This window comes from Pleurodeles waltl, chromosome 1_2 (assembly GCF_031143425.1).
Source record: "Pleurodeles waltl isolate 20211129_DDA chromosome 1_2, aPleWal1.hap1.20221129, whole genome shotgun sequence".
NCBI classification, from domain to species: domain Eukaryota; kingdom Metazoa; phylum Chordata; class Amphibia; order Caudata; family Salamandridae; genus Pleurodeles; species Pleurodeles waltl.
Genome location: NC_090437.1, coordinates 926,660,715 through 926,681,406, shown reverse-complemented (window position 1 = coordinate 926,681,406; position 20,692 = coordinate 926,660,715). Strand labels below are relative to the sequence as shown.

The window sequence follows — 20,692 nt, the reverse complement described above, 5'->3', positions numbered from 1 at the left end:
GGATGGTGCAGTGTATTTAAAAGGTAGAGCAGGTACTGGTCTGCTTTACATGTCCGGATGGTGAAATACTACTATATTGCAAGGCCTATCTTTCCCATAGGTTAACATGGGGATTGCCTTGAAATATCTTTAAAGTGTAATTTCCCATTGGGAGCAGATAGAGAAATGGAGCTTGAGGTCTCTGAACTCAGAACTCAATAATGCATCTTTTGGTAAAGCTGGTATTCTGTGCCTCTGTCTGGCTGTGGAATACACGTCTGGGTCAGGATGACAGTTGGGTTGCTTGTGAATTCACTCTAGACAGTCACACAATGGGACCTGAGGCATGCCTGCATATCCTGATGGGTCGTCCTGGGCTAGAGTGATAGGAGAAGCTGACACTTGCACCTGGATAAGGAAGTGCCTGTCCTTACACAAAGCAGTCTCCAACCCCCCTGGAGTGTGTCTGGGTCCAGGGCAGGAAAGGCAGGGTATGGCGCACTACAAAGACGTTCCTTTGAAGTTTGCCTACTTCATAGGTAGACATGAATATAAGTATTGGGTCTCTGAGACCACAACTTCAGAATCCTTCTGGACTGAGGACATTCTGCCAGGAAGAAGAGCTAGATGCTGTAGGAGGGACTGGCACGCTGCCTGTTGCTTTGCTGTGCTGGCCCGCTGCTTGCTGCTTCTGTCCTGGGAGTGAAAAGACTGGACTTTGATTTCTGCATCCTGCGTCCAAAGGTACTCCAAGGGCTTGGACTGAGCTTGACTCTTGTTAGAAGTCTCGGGGACATCAAAGACTTCATCTCCCAGCACCTGGTCTCTCTTGCTGAGAGTCCTGACTCACAAAGTGATGCCAAAAGCAGTTCCTGGACCCTTAGGAGTGAGTTCTGGTGTAACACAGAAGAAACCAAGTACATCAACTTCAGAGCGACTTTAATCAATCAATCAATCAATCAAGAACTTGTAAAGCGCAGCGCTGTTGTGAACTTACTGATCATTCGAAGAGCCAGTTCTTCAGATCATTCCTGAACTGCTTCAGCAAGGCACCCTGTCTGAGGTTGAGTGGGAGTGTGTTCCATGTCCAGGCTGCGAAGTAAGAGAAGGATCTGCCTCCAGCTGTGCTCTTCCTGATTCTGGGGATGGCCGCGAGGGCAGCTGGGAGGATCGGAGTTGCCTAGAAGGGGTGTAGAAGGTTAGGTGGTGATTGAGGTATCTGGTCTGATGCTTGTAGGTGTGTGTCAGTGGCTTGAAAGTGATGCGTTTGTCAACCGGGAGCCAGTGAAAGTCTCTGAGGTGGGTGGAGAAGTGGCTGTGGCAGGGGATGTCCAGGATTAGTCTGGCTGATGCGTTCTGGATTCTCTGTAGTCTTGCTTGTAGCTTCTTTGTGATGCTGGTGTAGAGTGTGTTGCCATGGTCCAGTTTGCTGCTGACAAGAGCGTGGGTGTCCGTCCTTCTTAGCTTGGTGGGGAGCCATTTGGAAATCTTGCAAAGGAGGCGCAGAGTATAGAAGTAAGACAATGAGACGGAGTTGACTTGATGGGTCATGTAGAATGCTGAGTCCAGGATGATGCCCAGGTTGCGTGCTTGGTCAGTGGGGTTGGAGGCATTTCCTAGGGCAGTTGGCCACCAAGAGTCATCCCAGAGAGAGGTGGTGGAGCTGGGTACAAGGATCTCTGTCTTGTCCAAGTTGAGTTTGAGGCAGCTGGTTTCCATCCAGGCGGGGACTGCTCTCATTCCGTTGTGGAAATTTCTGTTGGATGTTGATGGGTCATCGGTCAGGGAGAGGATCAGTTGGGTATCGTCAGCGTAGGAGAAGATGTTTAGGCCATGCTGTCTAATGATTTTAGTAAGCGGGCCATGTAAATGTTGAAGGGGGCCGGGGGTTTAGTGAGGATCCCTGGGGTACTTCGCAGCAGGCTTCTTTTGGGTGCCGAGGTGAAAGGTGGGAGTCTGACACTCTTGGTTCTTCCGGTGACCAAGGATCGGATACATTCCAGTGCTTTGCTGCGGATGCCGGTGTCATGGAGTCTGGTACAAAGGGTGAAGTGTGAGACAGTGTTGAATGTGGCGGAGAGGTCGAGGAAGAGGAGGGCTGTGTCTTCGTGGTCCAGTATGGAGTGGATGACGTCCGTGACTGCAAGGAGGGATGTATTGGTGCTGCGATTGCTCCTCATTCTGGAATCGAAGGGATCTAGCATCTGATTCTATTGGAGGAACTCCGTGAGTTGCATATTGATGGCATTTCATGTTACCTTGGCTGGGAAGGGGAGCAGCGAGATGGGTCTGTAATTATTCATCTCCCTTGAGTCAGTGGAGGGTTTCTTTAGGAGCAGGTTGATCTCTGAGTGCTTCCAGTCAGATGGGTAGGTGGCAGTTTTGATGGAATGGTTGATAGTCTTGCAAAGCTCTGGTGCAATGGTGGCGCTGGCCAAATTGAAGATGTGATTTGGGCATGGGTCAGAGGGTGCCCCTTAATGCATGGAGTTCATGAGTTTCCGGGTATCTTCTATGGAGACAGGGGTCCAGTGGTTTAGGGTCTGGTGCGGTGTGGGGTCTGTGGTGATGCTGGTGGGCGGTGGAGGCCGATTTGGGTTTTTGAATCCTTTGTATATGTTCTGGATTTTCCAGTGGAAAAAGGTGGCGAGGTTGTCGCAGAGCTCTTGAGAGGAGGGGCTGTCTGAGGTGTCTGTTCCGGGGTGCATGAATTCCTTGACTATGGTGAATAGGTCCTTGCTGTTGTGTGTGTTGGTGTTGATGCGTTCTTGATTGGCAGTTTTCTTGGAAGCTCTGATGTCCTGGTGGTGCGTGGCGACTGCATCTTTGTAGGCTGTGTGGTCTGCAGTTGTTTTGCTGTTTCTCTATTTTTGTTCCAGTTGTCTGCAGGTACATTTTGACTCTTGGAGTTCTGTCAGGAACCACCTAGGTTTCTTATGGTGCTGGTTTCCGATGGGTTTTCTGAAAGAGGCTAGGGTGTTAGCGCATTCTGTGATCCAGCAGTGGTGGTTGCGTGCTGAGTCATTCGCGCTCATGGCATCCATGGGGGTGGAGTGGCTGAGTGCGTTGGTTTGGTGGGCTTTGGTGACTTTGGTCCAGTTTCTGCCGGGGGTGAGGGATGTGGTGATGTGCGGTGGTCTTCGTGAAAGTGAAATGGACGCATCAGTGGTTGGTCCAATGGTGTTCAGAACCAGCGCCGCTCTCTGACTTCACACCACTGCCTGCACCGGAGCCGTGGCCCCTGCTGAGTGCAACGACCGCAACTGATGCTGCAGGCCCAACACCGCAGTAGCGCCTATGAAATCCTGCCACAGCATGAGTCCCGAGTGCTGTGTCACCGACGCCTGTGACACTCAACTTTGACTCCATCGCAGCACCTGTGGCTCTGTGCTGTGATCTCAAAACGCAGAAGTCGATGCATCGTGTCTTGACCTGCTGGATTTATCGACAGCACCAGATAGTAAGGAATCAACGCCTTCTCACTGATGCCGCACCACGTCCCCTGCAACTGTAGGGAACCAACACCTCACCTCCCCTGCCTAGCAGTAAGGAACTAATGCCTCACCTCCCCGGTAGCAGTAAGGAACCGATGCTGCACCGGCTCCAGCTACGTCTCACCTCCCCGACTCTGTGCAACATCTTTGTTTCTTCTTTTCCAAGTGTACTGTACCTGAGGTCTGTGTGACTCCGTGACCAGCCCATACTTCCTCACGAGTGGCGTTGGACTGTTGGGAACGACTTTGTCAAGCTGTCATAATGGCTCCAGTTGGAGTTATGGCATTTGTAAGCACTATACTGAAGTTTAATCTTTGAAGATTCATATCATGGCTTATGTATGTTGGATGTTTGCTGTTTTGGTCTTGTTTCACTCAGAAATATTTTGGCTATGTTTCTAAACTGGTGTGAAGTACTTTTGTGGTGTTTTCACTGTGTTACTTTGTGTTTGCACAAATAATTTACATATTGCCACTGAGATAAAGCCTGACTGCTTGTGCCCAGCTACCAAGGGAGTGACCAGGGGTTATTTTAGGTGTGTGACTCCCTTACCCTGACTACAGTGAGGGTCCCTACTTGGACAGGGTGCAAACCACTGCCAACTAGAGATCCAATTTCTAACGCTTTTTTGGCGAATTGCCCCAGTATATTTTGTAAGAAATAATCTCTAAAGACAGAAAAACTCCTCTGGTAAGCAAAGTTCAATCGAATTGTCAGCAGACCTAGATTTAAGGCAGTATTTTGGAAGCTCCTCTTTTGAGAAATAAACTACTTTGTGATTGGTGTGTTTAAAAGTCTGTATTCTCCAGTCATGTATCACCATTCAAATTGTGCATTCTTTCATATGATTTTGTATTTTTGGCACTGTAGAGTATTTTACTCGGCTATGAAATCAATTTTTGTAGTTAGGTGGTGGCTTTCGATCAGTGTTGGGTTACCACCATCTCCTTACAGTTCCATTTGTGTTTGACGTAACAGTGATGCTTCACTTACTTGGTTAAATTGAGGTTTAAAGAAAACATTAGACAACTACAACTTCCAAAAGCTCTTATAAAAATATTTGCTTTCAGACATTTATTGCTAAGGCAGCAGCATAATCAACCAAAGACAGGTTTTAGGCTGTGTTTAACATTTTTCTTCCCCCTTATCTTATTTTTGATTTACTGCAACAATTAATCTTATCTTGCCAGTCTCTTTAGAGGTAATGTCTAATGTCTAATGTGCAGCTATTACAAATCTCACGGCACTGAATTTTGTGAGAGAAGTAAAACTTGATAACAAATGTCCTACAACTAGCTTAGTATGACCACAGAGAATGGATTGCTCATAGCCCTGGCCATACAGCTGGGGTGGGAACAAGAGCTCTGCACAGGCTAAGGAAGATTCTGCCATCTTGGTTTTAGGTAGGAGGACACTGTGGGATTTTTTTGCAGTAGGGCACACAGGAAAATTCTGAAAACTTTGTTAGGAAGCAGCCCGAAGATTCCTTCGTCCACAGGCTAGGGTCATGCATAAATGTGCATCCCCAGCTCCCTCCTAAGAAGAGTTTCTGGACCTGTGGAAAAACAGAAGAGGACTGGACCTACTGTGTGTCATCTGAGAAAGACCTAGAAGACTGGACCTGCTCTTCCTCTTTTACCCAGGATGTCGACCCCAGAGGTCATAAGACTGACCTCCTCTTCTTGTTACAGGAACACAACAAGCTATAAGGGGCCTTTTCTGCAACTGCTTAGCTGATCAGTTCCAACTAGAACTGCTCTGGATCCTGCTCTGGTCTCTCCTGGAGTGTGTATTCATCCCCAAGTGCTCTAACCTTGGCTGCTGTCAAAGTCCTAAACCTTTGAGTGCTGTCAAAAGATGCCCCTCCTAATTTGTCCTAAAACCTGCGACTTGGAAACGGGTTGTCTCCAAATCCCTCCAATAAACTGGGGCCAAACTGCCAAGCCAATCCGACGATGATGCATTGCTATGCCAAAGATTCAGGTTGTTCCCTCTCTGTTGTTTCTGCAGCAACAGATCCTATTCAGCGGGACCTCATGGAGATGGTGTCTGGCCTTAAGGAGTACTCTTCAACTATGCTTTGCTTCGCTGGAAGACTTTGAGCTCCAAAAAAACTGACTCAGTCTGAAGGTATAAATCTTCACTGGGCAAATGTGTTCAAAGTTCTCTGGGCGTAAAATTCAAATTGCTCCTGTTCTGAGCTATAAGTGAACTGCTTCACCAAGACCCCATCCCGCAGCCATCTGACAATGTGGAGCACTCTTTGGTGACATTCTGCCCACTGAGGATTTTTCGCTTCCATTTTACAGACTATAACTGGGTACCTTGTTTCTGTATGTGATTCGCACTCCATTGTGATCAGTCTTGACTTATGTCTAGGTACTGGTCAAGCGCAACCAGATGACCACAGATTTCGAGTAACACTTTTTGGCCCTATTTTCACATTTAAACTTTAAAAATTCATATCTCCATTTTCCCTTATTGGATTTTTGTTGTTTTAGTTTTATTTAATTTATTAAAATGTACTCTATTGTTCTGTAATGGTTTGGGATTTTCTTGTGTTGTGATTTGACTTTTTGGGTACTGCATAAATACTTTACACATTGCCTCTAAGTGAGCCCTGTCTGGTCTGCTCGGTGATATAGCTGCTGGGGGTTGAGTTCAAGTTAACTTAATGACTGTAAGGGTTCAACCTGACAAGATTTGTAGTTATAACTTGAGGTGGGTACTCACCAATGCAGTTCACATTGGTATGGGCAAAGATCTATGCCTACGCCTTTCCTACCTTTTACAATCAGAGTTCTTCGCAAAGAGTATGTAGAACTCCAAATGCACAGTCAAAATGTTAAGTGTAATTGTGGGAGTGGAAAGTCGGAGTGGCTGAACTGGAGACTAACTTCTACACTGTTGGAGGAGTAAAGGAACAATTAAGGAGGGGAAAACTGATGGACTTACAGACATAACCCACATATAAAATGAAATGGTAAGCCACTTGCAATTACCACATCTCTTGCATGAGTACTACACCTCAAACTGGCTCAGTCCTCCTCCAGCCAATCCTTGGAGTAAGTCACACACTACACATGGACACTAAGGGGTATTGCAATAGGATTGCATAGACCTCAATAGAGGGAATAGCTATAGAAGCTCAAAGCCCAACATTTAAAACAATACATAAAAGCATATGTATATACCGTTTCACATTATAGACACCCATTTACATTCCATTGTAAAAATATTTAAGATAATAATACACATTCAAATAAAGGAAATAAAACATAAAAATAATGTCAAGAAAAAAGACTCATTTGAATTTAGACACTACACAGACACACATGAATCACTGTACAAATATATAAAGAAAGAGAAACCTTTAAATAAACATGTAATCACATACAAATCACATTACAAAACATGTAAGCATAGGTGATGTGCATACATAGAAACTTACAAATATATAAAGAGTTAGTAAGTTAAAAAACACAACACTACTCTACACACTTTCAAAGACTATTCACAACACAGCATATGTCCCAAACAAATATACACTCACAGTGACACACATCACAGCTGTAGCTGATGTCTGGTGTCCACAACATCTCAGAGCACAGAGACAAGAGGACAGAGCCTACTGCGTAGGCTTTATTTATGTGCTCCCAGTAGCAAAATTTGTGAAGTGTGTATTATTTTTCTTGGCTGATGCCTTTTCCCTATTCTTTTTAATTCACAGTTCTACAAAGGTTAGGCAGAGATTCCTGTCTCAGCTCCGTAGAACTACATCTTGGCGGATGTATGCCTAAAATATCACCATAAAGTTACTATTAATAATGAAGTCTAAGGTCATGTTTTGAGTTTGACATATCTCCACCTCCTCATGTAAGTGGGCGTAAGCATTTATTCCTACTACAAATTTTAATCTCCATCCAGACTTGCTGAATTGCATTAGGGCGAAACTTTACTCTTATGCATAGCTGTAAATCTACAGATATAGACATCTCTACTATACATTTACCTTGATCAGTTGGACCCTAAGTATGTTATAACACGACAATACAAAAAAACAAAAAAACATGAAGAATAAAATGTAAGAAAGATGTTCAAGGGTTCCCAAATGGAATCAATGAGACTGACCGTGATGTGGAAGCCCTTCGGGCCAGGGCTAGCCAATGTGAAACTGTAAACTCTGAGAGAGACTACTATGGCATGGCGGAGCCACTAGTTAAGTCTGTTGGTGTAAGGAAGAGGTTGGGCCCAATTTAAAAAAACTGTCCCACAGTAAAACAAGCATTGGCAAAGCCAACAGCTCTGGCTATCACTCTCTGTTTAGTATGTTTTAACATGATACTTTGTTGTGTACAGGACTTTAAATGTAGGGTGTTAAAATGTGCAGTGTTAAAGTATGAAACAGTAATTATAAACTTAGGAAAGCATGTAATTCTGTTACCAGCAAGATGACTTGATGAACTGAACGGTTGCTGCAAACAAATTGCACAGTATGAACTTCACAAGTTTGAATCCCATAGGAACTTGGGCTTCCACCCCACTCATATTGTTATTACAGGCATTGGTGGGAGACCTGGATTTTCATGTCACATGCTAATGTGTTCTGGGTGTTGTATTTTGATATGCTTCCAATGAGGTAAGTAGACTAACACTCCAGATAGAAATTATTAAAAACCTAAGATTTGAAACTGTGTCCTTGATGACATGTGAGATGGCCACACCAGCTCACTTGTAATTCCATTTTGTAGCATGGTAAATTAAGTACCATTTTATGACTGCTAATGCCTTTTTTCTTTACAGGTCTTAAAAAGCCTTTGTGTGCTATGAAGCTCTAGATAAAAAACCAACCTATTATTTTTAGGTCCGGCTTCACAGCACAGCTATCACCCAACTTTAAGTGATCAAAAGAAAAAGCTTTCATAAATACTACTGAGAGAGGGGCTTTAAGTCTGTGTACATGTTGGTTACCTTGTGTACAGCATTTGATTGGGCAGGTTGTGTGCTTCTGCTGAAAAAGAGTGCCTATATTGCACTGTTTTCTTTGTGGGAAAGCTTATGCTAAATGTAGCAGCACTGTTTTGGTTATTGTGAGAAGCCAATAATCAAGGCTACAGGCATGGTCTGGTAATTATGAACAATTGCGATAAAGAAAGTAGGTCCGACTTATTTGTTGTGAAAAACATATGTTAAGTTAATGGGCATTTACAGGTGGACTGTTATTACTCTGTATTAAAGCTGGCAAAGAGGTATTTTGTTACATGGAATCTCACAGAGTGCTGTAGTAGGCAAGGGTTTTGATGCTGGTCACCCCCGCTGACAAATATGTAGGAGTAGAATAATCCTTGTTAGGGGTTTTTGTTTAGAGATGATGAATATTGTTTTGTTACCCGTAAGTTTGTACATAATTTTAATGTTATAATTATTTGCCTAATCGTTTCAAGCTTAGGTAGGCCTGAGTTGCTTAAGGTGTCAAGCCAATGGTAAAGAATACAAGTCTTATTGCTTGATTAAGAAAAGTTATGTCAGATTCTATATGACTGATCTGAGTATCATGAAATGTATAAAATTTATGACAAAGCCGGTAGGCCCGACTTACCTATAGCGAAAAGCGTGTTAAAGGCAATAGGATTTTAAGGGTGGACTGTTATGACACTGTGCCAAAGCCTGGAGGCAAATATTTTGTTATATAGAACAACATGGATTACCATATCAGGCTACAGTTTTGATGCTAGTGAGCAACTTAAACAAACCATAGGGACAGATGATTTGCACTATGAAAATCCTTATTATGCCTTTTTAGGAGGGATTTTATTTTGTTTTGATAATGTGAATTTTCATAATATTTGTACCTTTATTCTAGTGTGCCTAATGCTTGCCTTGTGTGAAAGCTTATGCTCAATACAGTAGGTCTGGGTTGGTTACGGTGTCACAAGATAAAGGCCACAGGCCTGATCGGTTAATTAGGAAAGAATATTTCAGATAAAAAAGGTCAGACCTGGTTATCATGAACACTTATGACAAAAGCAGTAGGCCTGATGTATATATTGTGAAACTCATATGTTAAACATAATAACCCTATTGAGTGTATTCCTATTGCACTGTGTTAAAGCTGCAGACATGTATTTTGTTACAGAAATCTCGCAGATTAATGTTGTCGGCAGGAACTTGGTGTTGATTCCCTTCTTTGCCGAACTGTAGAGGTAGAAGATTTCTAGACAACTACGGTAGAATTATAAGTGCTAAAATGTATCATTGTTTTAAAAATTCCAAGATTGCCAACATACAGATACTGAAAGTTTCAGCCATGTTGGAATTTGTGAATATTACACTGTGCACTGTATATAATTGAAAAAGGCCTCCCAGTGATATGTTTAATTTCATTTGTTATTACAAGCATATGCAAGGCATATTTAGGCAACTGCATATTTTCTTTTTTCTACTTTCTTTTAATATTTTAATTTATCCAGCATGAATTGTTGAGTTTGAGTATGTGTGTGCTTTATTGTGGTTGTGTCAGTGGGTTAATGCACAAATGAGTGAGTGGGTGGATGGATGGATAGATGCATGTAGCGAGGCTAAAACCATCTAATGACTAAAGAGGCACTCTTATTTATAAGTCAGACCTACTTTCATAGCCAATGCTTGTTATTAAGGTGTTTGGAGTTAGGTTAGCAGGAAGTGCTCAACACCAGTGGAAATATAAAAAACAGACAAAGTGCCGCTTTATTAAATAAATTTAAAAAGCCACATTAAGCAACATGCAGTCACAAATCACTGTTAAAAAATACATGCAGAAACAGGAGGTTGCCGACCGAAAGCAAATCGAACAGCAATAGTACAACATGGTAAGGAGCCAGAAACATGCTTGTGCATGCGCTTACAAAACAAATGACTACAAAGAAGAAGAGCAAAACAATGGAACTCTTCTCTGGGACGCTGACTGTGGGGCCATGTTAAAAGGAAAGGTTTTCATTTTTAATGCTACACATTATCGAAATTCAAAGAAAAACAAGGATTGGCAAAGCCAATAGGTCTGGTGGTGGCCTCAGCCATTTGGCTTTATCAATTTTTTTTGTTTGTTTTGTCATGGTTTTTGTAAAACATATATTTTGGGCACCTCCCGATATAAAAACCAATATTGGTTAAAAGCATTTTTTTCTTTTTTATTTAAAAAAACACACCTTGCCACAGTAGTCCCTAGCACTCAAGGGAATGACTGGGTGTGTGGAACTGCTTCTTGTACATGACCAGAATCTCCTTGCCGATGCTCTATGTTGTAAGGGGCGGAAGAAAATTTAAATGAAGCGGCAACTGACCAATGGATAAAAATCATCCATGCAGGCAGCAATCATCCTTACATGCAAACAGCTTTTCATTCACAAATGGACTTATTGCTGCATTCCTCAACTCGTCCATCCAAAATACTTCACACACAAACTCACCCATAGAAGAAGAAGCACTTCCAGTTTAAAGCCAGATATTACAAATGGTAGCAGTGGTTGAGCTACCCACACACCCTAAAGCAAATATTAGACTAAGTGAAATCATACAAGAAAGTTGCTGGAATTATTCATATATAGTTGGGTGCTACACAGAGCACACCTTTGATGCCAACTAAGTTCACAAGAAGTGTGTAGAAGAGCATCACTTAAACAAATGTATAGGATATCTGGAGCACACCACCATGTAAAGTCTATAGTTAACACATTAAACTGAAAATGTATGTATTTAATATCAAATTAGTGTCCATAAGTGGATACGTTCATGACTACAAACTGGATTAATAAAGACAAAGCCAGCAATACAAAGCTCTGACAGATATTGTTTGAGAACATTTTGTTGAATTAGTTAATGCCACAGTGTGTATATGTGTAGAGTCAAGAACTTCTTGTATACTTTTTCCCAACAGCAGACATGTGTTTTTTTGTAGGCAGCTTTTTTCAAGGCTTGATCTTGCTCCCTTAAGGAGAAAAGTCAAAATAATGAACTAAATATATTCAATCTAAAGATGATTGCTTATTAACTTGAAGAAGTATCTAAGTTGGTGAGCAAAATCCAGTAAGAATCTGGTCAAACCAAGCATGGAAATTATCCAAATCCATGTCTATCTAGTTTTCAGAACTGTTGGGGTTTGGGAGGTTTCCCTGGTGTTGGCTGAGCTTGGGCCCAAATTGCAGCTATACATACAGGGTGATTTTTCATGGCAATAATTTGATGCCTTCGTTGAGCATTTTAGGACTAGACCAGCCACAAAATCAGGGCACTGTTTTTTTCAGGAGGTGTGTGGAAACACAGAATAGTAGAACAATTGATATTACTTAATTTCTTTCCATATTTGACTTCCAAATGTAAGTCAGTGTGCAAAAAAAGAACATATTTAGCAAAATACCCCTGAATCACAATAGTATGGGCAACCCAAACTTGTTACACAAATAACCTTGCCAGCTCCATTGGAGTCAAGGACGTAACCATTGCCCTTAGGCAGAGCCCAGACCCGCTTGTGCCCCCCTAGATCTCTTCAAAGATAACATTGTGTTGCAAGCCCGGATTTTGGCAAATGTTTTTAAATCCTCCTTTTGTGGGTCTTATACACATGTGGAAGGAAGCTGCAGTGGTCCCCATCTTTAAGAATGGGGACCGACATGATCCCCGCTGCTACTGACCTATTTCCTTCTTAGACAGCTCTCTCAAGACCCTTGGCAGAATTTTAGCAAGCAAACTGTAGGATTGGCTGGAGGAAACCGCATACTTATCCAGAGTCCAATACAGGTTTTGGCCTAGGCTGGGGACAGTTGAGCAATGCTTGAATCTCCAGCTGGTCATTGGCAAATATGTCAAGGTAAGGAGAGGTTCCATTCACCTAGCATTTATGAACCTCTCTGACACAGTTAGCATATCCAAGCTCTGGGGGATAATGGCAAGGATGGGAATTGACCCAGCTATAATTGACTTGTTGCAAAGGATGCACTGGGATTGTTTGATTAAGGTTATGTTTGGTACGAATGGTGAACTCGCTCCAGAAAATAAATGCTCTATGCGAGTCAGACAAGGGTGCGTATAACAGCTCCCTTATTGTTTCTCATTTACATATATGACCTTGGACCAAGCCTGTGCAAAGCATGGAAACATCTCCCTCAAAATGAAGTCAAGGGCTGTTGCTCTTAAATTTCAGACACAACCATCGCTGTACTGGTGGATGATTATACCACATCTCTTTGGAAACTTTTGATTTGATTAATATGTGAAAGAGCTTGGAAGCATACACATATGCTTATGTTTGAAGTGCTGACTTAATATTGATGAGGAATATGATCAAGATGATTAAGACGCTAGAGATTAATAAAAGCATTATATTTCAACAACACACTGACAACACAACTCTACTTGAAAGTTTCTAGATCAGGCTTCTCCAACAAGTAGCTCGTGAGGGACTGGTAGCTCCCCAGCTACCTTTAAGTTGCACTCCAGTATACAACCTAGTTTATAATTATAAGCTTTTGCTTGTTGAAGAAAAATGTGTCCAATTTAACCACTGATTTTGGTAACAGTTGTTTTTTCAGCACCAATATACCCTTCAGGGCGCACACGCGTTTTACAAATTCACATTGTGTTTTATTTAAAGCTAATATTTGAGTGATAAATCGTGCGGCTTTGGGGGGACTTATTATGCCCTTAGTAGGCCTTATGCATTATGCTATGGCCATCATGTCTGACCTATGTAGAGGCATTGCAAATTGTTAAAGCAATTTTATATTGCTGGTGGTAACTCTCCCTGATGCATTGAGGTGATCACTGCTGATAGTTTTGAATGATGTGGCTTCAAATGTAATCTTGTCTGTTGTGGTCACTATTACAACACTAATAGTATTAGTAGCTCAGTAAGGTTTTCACTAAACATAAGTGGGTCCTACTACAAAAAAGGTTGGAGACCCCCGCTCTAGATAACCAACACCTCAAACACTGTAGATAATCCATGGCAGGGTGTGCAGCACCTATCTGAAAACCAACCCCACTAAACAGAATCCCTGCTGTTTGCCAAGAACTACAGTGTACAACAAGTCCAACCCTAGCTGAACGGTACAATAGGAACCTGAACCTGATCTTTGCCTTCCACTCTGTACAACAATCAGCAGCCTTTCATCTAGGTTTGCACTATATTAATACCAAATACATAACTACGTACAAAATGTTAATGATGATAACGTGTGAGTTTTTTCTTCACTGGTATATCTGTAGAAGCGCACACTAACTTGCTATTATTCCATCCTAGAGGCAGGAGGAATCAGAAGCCATTTACTTCATGAGCTGCTCATGCGCTCTTAGTTGCTCATGCATCAATGCAGTGGCGGCTGCCACTGACCAGGGGCAGCAGGGAGGAGAGATGGGAATGAAAAAAAAGAAAGAAAAGAAAACCACTTACCTCAACTACGGAGACGGGTTTGTTTACTCCGTCCTCTTCCTGGAAGCATCAGCATGACAGCAGTGCCGTGATAGGTGTGAGCACCCTGCTTCGGTGCTCACACAGGGAGTTACACCCTGTTCACTTTCTCCTCCTGGCTGATCAATACAGCGGGGTGGAGAAATGCAAAGTGCGCATGACTGTTTGGCCTGCCGAACACGGCCGGCCAAAGCGTAATGCGTACTTCTGTGCACCAACCACTCCTTCCTCCAGGCCCCTGCAGCCCCGCCTCGCCCTAACGTAGCTCACGGAAAACTAAAATGATAATAACATTTTGTTATTATCATTTTATTTTTCCTTTCCCTTCTGCTGAAAGCACCGGGGTGATGCTCCTCCGCCTTAGCGGAGGAGCCGCCCCTGCATCAATGGCTCCCTCTGTTGATTGGTAAAAGACAACGGTGAAAGCTTCATCAATGATGCACAGTCGTTTAAATTAATTCACTGGTTCTTTACTGAAACCCATCTGTTTGTAATTCCGTTAGGGGTCAGACACCGTAGCCCTTTGCCAGAACCTCACTAAGACATAATGCTAAAGTGAATGACCATATAACTTTGAAAGGGTTACCAAGGGATATACGTATTCGTTAATGTTCCCAATGAGTTCCAATGTTGCTTTACCGACAGTAGTTTATTATATGTAACCTGCTCACTGGCCATATTAAAGAAACTTTGAAAATGCGTAAGTCGTGGGTGTTCAGCATAGATTCAGGAGGGCTGGATCTTACTCTGGATCATAAACACTGACTATGATAATAAATTTGGCAATTGTAACTGCTGCTACTTACAACACTTCGAAATTGCAGAAGTGCTGAATGGAGCACCATTTAAAAAACTAGTTATTACACCTGATTACATACTTAAGCTCAATTTCGATGTTTCATACATAAGTGTAATTTATGCGGATATCTTGAAAGTATGGCATGGATTCTGTCCTCCTGGACTGACATTGACCTCTTCTAGTTGTGAAGGACGGAAACTTGACTTGATTCACTGACTTGATGAAAAATTGTTCTTGTGGGCATATTAAAACTGCTGCTGAAAACTGTTTACGTAATGTTACATAAGTGCTGCCATTTTAAACAACACCTTTAAATATTCTTATTTCCTAGCTTTTCAACGGAGGGCAAAAACACTGTTCACCATGCATACTTAACAAAGACAGTTTCGGTCACTCCCAAAAGCACTGAACGGGAGGGTCATTACTTCCACAAAACATCGAATACAAAAGCCGCGTGATTTACGCCTCGTTCTCCCAGTATTTCACTTCAACAGTTATCGCTCATGCCTAAGGACCATTTTAATGTTTATGTTTTTATGTTCGCCTTATCGCTCCCCGGCCAGCCGACTACCCAATCATATCAAGAGCGAGGCAAACAAAGACGCCTGGATTGTACCATCACAGAGCGGTGACATCGTGAATACCACGGCATTCACGGCCAGCGCTGTACAGATCTGATCTAGAGGTGACCGAGAAGGCCTCAATGCAGAGTCCACGCTCCTTTGTGTTAACGTGACACTCCGCGGCGCAGGGATACCTCGGAACTTGATAATCAGAATTGTACCATAAGTCATCGAATGACAAAGGAGCAAGGGACACCTAAAGCCAAGGAAACCACAAAGAAGGAAAGGTCCAGAAGCACACATTGAAGATTCTCAGTCCCTCACGAATACACATGTAAATTCAATTCACCCGTATCATTACACTTCTTATGATTACACCCTCTAAAATTAAAAAAACGAAACCCCAAATAGGTGTGTATGGAAGAAAACAAAAAAACAAAGACAATAGTAAAATAACAATCTAAAAAAAAATGTGTTTGGAGCAGAACATTAGACCGTTGGCACTTGAACTGCCAATGAAGGTAATTCCATGCCCCTTCTATTTAAGTAAAACGTGCTGGTGCCCGTTAGAGCAAGGCTCACTCTTTGCAACCTCCGCGCCTACCTGTCAAATGACTGGCTGCCATCAGAGCGTCTCTGAAACACCGTCCAGCCGCCTCCTTCAGACATGTCGCAGAAGGCTTGGAACGCACTGGGGCTCCGAAGAGGTTTAACTTTATAAAATCCATTCCGTCGATGCCCATTGTTATAGATCTCTGCACAGTCTGCTTAAACAAAGGAGTAAACTTAAAATAAATTACTCTTTTCTAATATGGAAAACTCAACAGATAAAAAAATGGCGATAAAATCATATACACGCGGCTAGATTCAGAGGCAGATAATATATTGTTAGAGCATAGTCATATAGTCATACTCCACAAACACACATTGAAACTACCTATGGCCTTCCTGGGAGGTGGAAGAACTATAAGAGCAACCAAGGAACATCCAGTGCAGACGAGATGGTATTAGTATGTTTGATGTGGTAGCTATAAAAATATTTGTTCTTCTCAGTCGGTTATAGGAGAGACCAGTGGAGGGTGCACCAGGATATCATTATCAGAATATTGCCGGACATAAATATCATGTCTACATTTTGTCCACAGAAATATCGCATTTTTAGAGTTAATAAAGAAAAGCTTGAAAATGATATTTATGACACAATGATTGTGTCAGATGATATTTCTGTGTACATGATTCTGACATACAAGCAGAGAATAGTAGATGCTAGACAAAAATCACAATACGTAAATTAGAAATTCCACAACTAGGAGATATCAATCAGGTTGTTGTGCAGAGATAGTGAGTTACATTGATTGATGTGTCAAGACTTCTAACAAAATATAAACATTGATGGTCCAATTCGCCAAGAAAAGTCAGAAATGTATTCTTCATAGGACTCCTCCCATGATTTGCATTTATTTTCAACTTCTACGGAATTTACAAAATTCTGCGGGAATATTATTGAAATCTGTCTTCCTTACCTGACTTCCTCACCTGCTCCTCATTCTGAGCCTCACAGGAACATCAGGAGATCCCTTACGAACATCCATGTTTCTGAACCCTAGCTCAACATTCACGACTACAGAAAATTTTCCATACTTTTGAATTTTCATCAATGGAGTAAATTGGCACAAAAACTAATTCTGTGCATCGGGATTTGCAATTCCATCAGAAAATTCAACTATGTGTCCAAATGTTTGTAACTGGCTTAATTTAAGGATATAACAAGAAATTGTAACTAACCCCTTGTACTTAAAAAATAAACCTTAAAACTAGCACATTGTACATGGTTATGATATATGGTCATGCCGGAAGGGGCGTAGCTTGGTCCATAAGGTTAAGGGGGTGGGCTTCAGTTTTTCCAACAACCATGCTGCCTATCCTGTTACAATACATTATAAAAGAAGCAGTGCATAAGGGAAGTTTAAAAGGTGGTGGAAATGGAGCAGAGTGCAGATTGTAAGGGGCACTTAAAATATTTTGTACAGTATCCAACATTTTTTAAAACAGACAGAGGGTGAACCTTGTGTGCGTGTGTGTATGTGTGTGTGTGTGTGCATGTAAAATCCCAGGTGAAATCCCACAGACTCCTCATCATACCTGACTGAAAACACCTGTGCCCAACTAATTACTAGAGAATAGAGTTATTAGAGACATGTAATTCTACAAACAACCCCTGAAGCTACCCATCTGTGTGCAGGGCCCATTTCCAAGTAAATCTTTTGAGACACAGTAGTATGTTTTCACTGCCGGGGAGACGGTAGAGATATATTGCAGCTAGTATTCCTTTCTTGCTTGTATCACCATAAGACTAGTCTGTGGGGCCTTGCTTGTCATAGTGGTACCTAAGTACCAACAGTGGTGTGTGGCAAATAGACATTCAAGGATCCGAGGACCATTGCTTTCTCTTAAACAAACATTTTTATTACATTCAACGCAGGGAAGAGGTCCCAATGGGACCCTTTCCCTTTTGAAAATGGGTTACCATCTCCTTTGAGGTGTCAGTAAAATATTAACATATCAATGTTTTACAAGCAGATTTCGGTTGCAAATCATTGATACATAGCATACCGATTTGGTATTTGGAAGAGGCGCCCACAGCATGCCCTTTCCAAATACTGAATTGGTATCCATTTATAAACACATTTAGCAATTCGGAAATACTTGTACAAATCGCTATATGCAGTTGGTACATAGGAAAAAGAGTTTTTACATTTGCAAACCCTCTGATTCACCGATTCAGAGGATTTGTGAATACTAAAGCCCTTAGTACATCTGGGCCCATTTTACATACAGGGCATACTGTTCTAGTTTGCTCTGTGGCATACCTTTAAGCTGGTGCGCTGGGTGCAAAACAGTGACAGTGCACCCTTTATGATAAACATAGTGCTTCAAAGCCGCTCGGTGTTTCTCTGTACAGGCTGCAACCCGCCTACACTTTATAGAAGGGTCAGCGATCCCCCTAAAGGCCGGTGCAGTGGGTGACTGCATCTACCTGCAGAGGGATATAAATGGGGGGACCATGGGACCCTCTTTCTCCTCTCCAAAGTGCTGCCCTCAGGAAGCGTAGTGACAGTGTACCACCTTTATGTGGGGCACTGTCAGTGCACATCCTAATGGCATGTTTGCCTCTGCGCACATGTCCGTAATATAGCACAGGGGCATAGGCAAGTGATTCCTTCATTTGCATGGGACCAAGCCCCCATGTAAATAAAGGAATACCCTCTGAAGATAGCATTGATGGTACATATGTGCCAGTGCTGTCAATATTACAGAAGGGGCCGAACAAGCGTCTGCGGTCCCTTGTGTAATACTCTCGTGCTCTGGGGGGCGCAAAAAGCGAGAGCGCATGCTCCTTGAGTCCCAGGGCACTGTGTGTAATATGTCCCCAGCTCACTGTTTTATTGTATTGATATTATTCTTGTACAATTAGCCTTGCTCTACGCAGTTGATGTCTATTTAGTGAGCTTTGATGACGTGACGTACAAATCATGCTTTATTACAGTCATGTCTACAAATTTACACCATTTATGATTCACATTATGCTTTATTGCAGTCATGTCTACAAATTTACACCATTTATGATTCACATTGAAAAAATGGCGTAGAGAAAAAGTGCATAGCGCATCAAAAATGACAAGTTCAAAAGTGCAACCAGTGCCTGAGCAGCATAGCGTATGTTTGATGTTTGCACATTCTCGCGAAACCTGAAACTGTGGGTGTGCATGTGTGCAAATATGCACCAGCATATACATATGACGTCATTTGCATTTCCCCAAAAAATGTTCAGTTATTCAGGACAATAGCGCTTGCCAGAAGCCTCTTGCAAATCCCATTTTACCACTAGTCTTCCCCTGGACAAAGTGCGCTCAGATAAATGTTCCAGTCAGTAGAACATCTGCATTTGCAGATTTAATATTCGTGTTTATTTTTTCTTTTCAGAGTAAATAAGAATGTTAACTTGTTCTGCCTTTGCACATCATTGTAAATAACAGGTGCTATTATTGCCCAGTGAAGTAGTGCGTAATTGACTGATATCAGGTGAGGAGAGGCCTGAGTTAGCCTTGCCCTCATTCAAGCTGGTGGTCTTGCGATCTCAGTAGATGTCTATGGCGAACATTGACCTCACTGACCCTTCCGACCGGGAAACTATTGAGATTATCCACTGGAAGAACACTGTGGCCTTAAATAATCCCCCCTCTTATGAACCTGAAGCACTGATTGCTTTTGGGAGCAAGGTCTTCAGACTGATGCTGTTAGTGGTACTTAAGATTTCAATTGTAGAGGTGGTCTTTCAAGTATATAGTGAAATACAATAATTAGGTCCATAACTTGGCCCACTTTGGTTTTGCTTCACCAATTCCCAGACATCATTCTTGCTTCACACCGCACCTAGGGCCAGATGTACGATGCATTTTTCAAGTCGCAAACGGCAAATCGGGCCGTTTGCGACTTGAAAAATGCAATTTGGGATGTACACACACATTTTTGCGATTCAGTAATCTATTTACCGAATCGCAAAAAGGGTTTGCGAGCCACAATCAGGAAGGAGTGTTCCCATCCTAATTGCGAGTCGCAGTCCCATGTATGATTGTTTTGTGACCGCGAATGCGGTCGCAACACAATCACAGTTAGCATCAGTTTCAAGCTGGTGCTAACCCATTCGCAAACGGGAAGGGGTCCCCATCAGACCTCTTCCCTTTGTGAATGGTAGATAAAATATTTTTTCAGAGCAGGCAGTGGTCCTATGGGCCACTGCCTGTTCTGAAAAAGTGAAAAGGAAACTTTTCATTTTTTGTTTTTGAAATGCATCTCGTTTTCCTTTAAGGAAAACGGGCTGTATTAAAAAAAAAAAAATGCTGTATTTAAAAGCAATCACAAACATGGTGGTCTGCTGTCTCCAGCAGGCCACCATCCCTGTAAGGGTGGCCATTCAAAATGGGGTCGCAAATTGCGACCTACCTCATGAATATTCATGAGGTAGGTCATTTGCGACCCATTGGGAATCGCAAACAGTGTCAATGACGCTGTTGTACATCAGGTTTTGCGAGTCGCAAGTCGCTGTGACTCGCAATTTGCGAGTCGCAAAACCTGAATTTCGTACATGTGTCCCCTAGTTCCCTTGGTAGATAATATCCTTTCTCTGTAACAACCTTGCTTTCTTCCAGTTTGTCGAGTTGCAGTGGTACATTTACACGACAGTGTTAGTGTACTGATTCAGAAACATTTCCTTCCTCTCCCACTAACATCCAGCACTGTCTGCCATTGACTTAGCATACTAACTAATGCAGTTCCTGCAAATGTATTGACCCGAAATTTATATAAAAGTTGTAATACTATTAACCCCAAAACAGTGTGATTCAAAGCACTGTA

The 20,692-nt window shown here is 42.2% G+C and overlaps 1 protein-coding gene across 1 annotated transcript in view; it reads right to left on the bottom strand.

The window, feature by feature from the left end:
* The window catches only part of FGL1 (fibrinogen like 1), a 251,440-nt gene that overhangs the window by 125,608 nt on the left and 105,140 nt on the right, over window positions 1-20,692 (bottom strand). The window contains exon 4 of the mRNA XM_069200364.1: window positions 15,882-16,041. Within this exon, the coding sequence (XP_069056465.1) occupies window positions 15,882-16,041 (160 nt within the window). The remainder of the gene's footprint in view (window positions 1-15,881; window positions 16,042-20,692) is intronic.